Source organism: Sinocyclocheilus grahami, unplaced genomic scaffold (assembly GCF_001515645.1).
Source record: "Sinocyclocheilus grahami isolate Dianchi unplaced genomic scaffold, SAMN03320097.WGS_v1.1 scaffold1385.1, whole genome shotgun sequence".
Lineage (NCBI taxonomy): Eukaryota > Metazoa > Chordata > Actinopteri > Cypriniformes > Cyprinidae > Sinocyclocheilus > Sinocyclocheilus grahami.
Genome location: NW_015506564.1, coordinates 53,832 through 58,963, shown reverse-complemented (window position 1 = coordinate 58,963; position 5,132 = coordinate 53,832). Strand labels below are relative to the sequence as shown.

At 38.0% G+C, this 5,132-nt stretch overlaps 1 protein-coding gene across 1 annotated transcript in view; it reads right to left on the bottom strand.

The window, feature by feature from the left end:
- Positions 1-451: 451 nt before the first annotated feature.
- Positions 452-5,132, bottom strand: part of LOC107569830 (elongation of very long chain fatty acids protein 6) — a gene marked incomplete at its 5' end in the record, with an annotated part of 9,394 nt that continues 4,713 nt past the window's right edge. The window contains one exon of the mRNA XM_016255985.1: positions 452-1,498. Within this exon, the coding sequence (XP_016111471.1) occupies positions 1,065-1,498 (434 nt within the window). The remainder of the gene's footprint in view (positions 1,499-5,132) is intronic.

Here is a 5,132-nt window from a genome sequence, read left to right as displayed (position 1 = left end):
CTGTCATTTGACTAGACATAATGTCAACTGGGATTTTTTGTTTTTAAATTAGACTCCCAAATGCAATTGTAAAAATACAAAAAAAAATAAAATAAATAAAAGGGCAGAAAAAAACATTTCCAACTGATGCCACTCACTAAATAAAACAAGATGGCTATGTGACAATGTAGAATACTACTTTTAAAAACGTTATTTTGGAATAAAGATTGCGGTTCAACTTACTATTTTTTAATAAGAAGTAGGCAGGTTAAAGTGCACACCATTCAGTGAGTAATAGACTAGCATACCTTTCTGAACATACATGTATTGTATGAGATTAGCTAGAAATTATTTATATATATATATATATACTTGTGTGGTTGCTTTTGTATGAGTAATCCAATGGCATTAACATTTTAGGCCTATTTGACTACCTTGACAATTTTTCCCTTTTTGTTTTGTTTTCTTTTTTTTTCTAAAATGATATGAACATCTAATGGAAAACTCTTAAGACCTGAGAGAATTTTGGTGCTGCGACATAGAACACACTGTGGCATTTTTAGCTCAACATTTACCAGTTTTCCATTAACATGGCTTTCGTACAAAACTGCCGTACACAAGCTATCAATAAAAATAAAAATGCAACAGTAACATTTAATGTTTAGACATAACCACACAAATATTCTATCCATATAATTTCCCAGTCCATTTCGACTTCTCCTTAATTCTGTTTTAATTTATTTTGCATCCCTTTTTTAATCTATACATTTCTTTTCTTTTAAATACAGAGAATTGTATTGGGCACGTAAACATTACATAAAGACACATTTTTTTTTGTTCAACTGATATAATCATAATGATTTCTCAGTTCAGCTCAGAAGACCTTCCCTAGTGGTGGGGAGGTTTATCTCTATACGTTAATAGTACAGTATGCACAAGCTTTGATAGTAGCCCCTCATGGTCTTTGCTTCTTCTGCAAGTTCATAAGCTGTAACTGTAAAGACTCATCCATCCACTACCAATCATTGGTCCATTTTTTTTTTCCCACCCCTCCTTATTTGATTTTTAAAAATAATTTTCTTGTCTTATTGGCTTTTCTTGGCTGCTTTGGATTTGGTCTTGGTGATGTAGGCTTCGAAGAAGAACTGGCAGAAGAGCACAAAGTAGCTGAGGTACATGAGGGAAGACCACACAATGTTCTGCACGTGGGACGGGCACTCTTGGCCTTGCTGCATCCACGAGTACACCAGGTAGTTGACCACGCAGCCCATCACCATCTGGGTGATCTGCGTCAAGGTGATGAACATGGCAAACTTGCGAGAGATTTTGAAGCCGGAGGCCCGAAGAGCGTAGTAAGAATACATGACGGCGTGCACCAGATAGTTCATGGTCATGAACCAGCCCCCGCCAGCCACCATGTCCTTGTAGGAGTACCAGGAATAGAGCAAAACTGTGATGTGATGATACCAGTGCAGGAAAATCAGCTTTTGCTTGCGTAACACGATGAATAGTGTGTCTCCTGAAAGTATAAGAGCAAGAGACTGATTATGAGAGAGATACAGAAATAGAGAATGGAAAGAGTAAAATATTTTACAATTGTTTGGTGAAAAACGCTGGCCTCTGGAGATGGCTACTTAGTCTCTGTGCAACTAGTGTTTTTTGTAAACTATTTCTTTGGGTTTTGAAAAATGGTGATAGTATTGTGTTATTGATACAGTGAGTAAAGGTTAAGGTTTGAAGTTAAACTTGCATGTTCTAGACCTTGAATATTTGAATATCAAATCAGGGCAAGGTTTACCAGTGCATTCAGCAGACAAAACCAGTTTTATTTGGCTAAATGTAACAAGGTCAAACAGTGTAGACATTCAAAGCTTTTAAGCTACAAATTAAGTCATTAAAGTTGTAAGTAAACAACTGTAAGTAAAGCCCCACTAGCCCACCTAATGATGTTGCGTATGTTATGGCATAAAAAAAATGCTGGATGGAAATAGCAAGACGAGTATCAAATCTTACAATGCGCATAAAACATGAACGAACTCCATTGAGGCAGATATTTTACTTTTGTTTATTTATTTTTTTGTAAAGAGAGAAAATGTGCATAAACTATGATGGAAACACAATTACTGAATAAAGTCGTGGATGTGCAACAAAACAACTCGTGTGACTTTGCGCAACAGATCATGCGATTGGATAACTTTGGAGTCGCAGTTCCAGAACTTTCTCAGATGATTGTGTTCCCAAACATCAGGGATCCGCCTCAGAACGCAAGATAACATGACAGCGTTTGTTATTTCATCAGCGTTTCATCTGCACACTATGAAGCACAAGTAATTTATTACATTGGAAAATTAAAACCCTGGCTGTGCCACTAAATATTGGCATGGCTACATTTCTTCTATGAATAGAAAGTTCGAAACCATCTGTAAACAGCGTTTATTTGGAAGAGAAATCTTTTGTTGCATTATAAAAGTTTTTACTGTGACTTTTGATGGATTTTAATGCATTCTTGCATTAATTTATTTTCAAAATATAATAAAAAATTCAGGGGAGTTTGTTGTTGTTAAATTGTTCACTTTAAATTGTCCATAAATTAATATCATAGGGCAAGTGCATTAGTGCAGCTGGTCAAAAGTCTATATATGTTGCTATGTCTCCTGCTGTACATCAGTGACAGGCCATCATGACTCATTGTACTGTCACAAGATCACATGACGGTCCCTAGGAGGGATGTTAATGGTCCTCACGTTGTCTCAGTGCTGTCTTTTTGTTTCTACAATGGGCCTGGTAGCCCACTACCCACCAGGACATGCAAACACAATAGGCCCATGCAGGCGGAAAATATAACCACTATCCTAGATTTCTAGACTTGGGGTTATGCTGCAAGGTTCACACTAACAAATTCTGTTACGCTTTCACAACCAATTATATTCATGTAGATGAATACTAGGCCCTCAGTAGTGATTTGTCACTGGAGCAAGCTACACAGAAGAGGCAGAACGTATTTAACTGAAAGCATTGATCTTTATTTTTTTCTATGTTAAAGGATTACAATTGTTTTAAATAGAATTGAGGATTTGGGACCTCTGGTAATGTGGTTACAACTGTTTATACTTTGCGGCTGTCATATATTTACATAAACTGATGTTTTCAGTTCCACAGTGTGAGTATAGAGAATTACAACTGAAAAAAGTTGCATGATTATAGTTTAACTATTTTTAGTCCAGTTTTGCTTTATATAGATGAAGCATTCCTGAAAAATGGTCTAAATATTAATTTAAAGAGATCCCACTCTTTTATACAAGTACTAGGTGTGGATTTGTATCTATGTATATTATGAGTTATTAGGAGGGCTCAAATTTAAGTATGCTTGATAGGAGTAAAGAAAGAATGAAATGAATGAAAACTCTATATTTTATTTATATAACACTGTGCTTGTACCGTGATAGCAGTTTCATGTTTTGAGATTGATGATTCTCAGTTTATGGTATCTTTTTAAAAAGCATGTACTGATTTAACTGCGGTGACATACAACATGCCTTTATGTTAAAATGAAATAAAACCACTTCTCATAAAGAACAAGAACATGGTCTTCTTTTTAATGAAATAACATTGGCTAATTATGCATTCTTTATAGCAACGTGTTTACCATATTCTTCTTCATTCTTTCAAGCAGACATACTTATTTAGATTTAGATTAATCTTTAGGGCTACTAAAGTTTTTCAGTCAAGAGCAGTGAGTGATTTTCTGTCTTTCTTTTGTTGCTTGATTAACATCAATGACTCGGACAATAGCAAGTAAATTAGGCTCCTGTCCCTTTAAAACCGAATGCACAGCTGTAATGGATGCAATGTACTGATACACGTTCTCCCTGCTGTTTACGTTCACTTAAGACGTAATCAACTGTGTTTACGTGAATACTCGTCAAAACAGACAATTCGACATCATTTTGTGTGCAATTCTCCGTTCATGCGACGCGAAAGAGTACAACACGCTTTCTGTGTGTGTATGCTTCAGTGTCTGCACTCTGAAAACTGGACCGAATTGAGTTCTCTCTTGCGTCGTCAGATTTATCCATATGTCTGCTCTTCTCTTACTCCCACATATTGACATTTTCGAACGTTTTATGTGACGTGCAGCAAGTGTATGTTAGCTTATGTCCTGCTGGTTCATATGTACGCATGTAACTTCCGAAGGTCGAACCACACAGCAGATTCGTTCTGAATGAATCTCTTCCCAAATCGTCCCTCTCTAACATTTTCGTCTCGTTTTTATTCGTCGACAAAAATGTCAGTAGATTTACGTCATAGTTTTTGTCATTCAAAAAGAGTTTTAGTTCCCTTTCATCCAGCATTATAGCCGTAGATATAGCGTCTGGGGATACGCTATTTTTATCTATAGGCTGCCTTTTCAGGGTGCCACGAGAACCCCTAGAACGGTATTAATAACGGACGGGAATAACGTCACTGACAGCCGTCTAAACGTCCCAGGGGCAACTCCCATAGCAATATGGTAGAGTTGGTATTTAGTGCTCGCCATGGTTCTGGCTTGCATTCCCCTCAGCATGGTGGCGTGGGTATACCGTTCCCCCTAGCGACCCCTAGAGGACGCAGTTCGAAGTTCCCATGAAAGGGAACGTCTCGGGTTACTTATGTAACCATGGTTCCCTGAGTAGGGAACGAGACACTGCGTCCTCTAGGTTTCTTGCCATGCTGCGGACGCAAGCTTCAGACGAAGAAGTGAACGATGTGTAGCTCCCGGCACCGATTTATACTGTAGTCGCACCGGTAGTGACGTCATGGCTGTCGCCGGCCAACGAGTTGGTGTTTTTTCAATGTATGCTTCAGATACGAGTCACGACGAGGCGTTCCCCATAGCGACCCCTAGAGGACGCAGTGTCTCGTTCCCTACTCAGGGAACCATGGTTACATAAGTAACCCGAGACGTTCGTTATCGTCTCTTTGTCGTTGGTGAAAAAAATGTCGTTGACGAGTCTAACCTCCGAAGTTCGAACCACACAGCAGATTCGTTCTGAATGAATCTCTTCCCAAATCGTCCCTCCCTAACATTTTCGTCTCGTTTTTATTCATCAACGAAAATGTCAGTAGAATTACGTCATAGTTTTTGTCATTCAAAAAGAGTTTTAGTTCGTTAT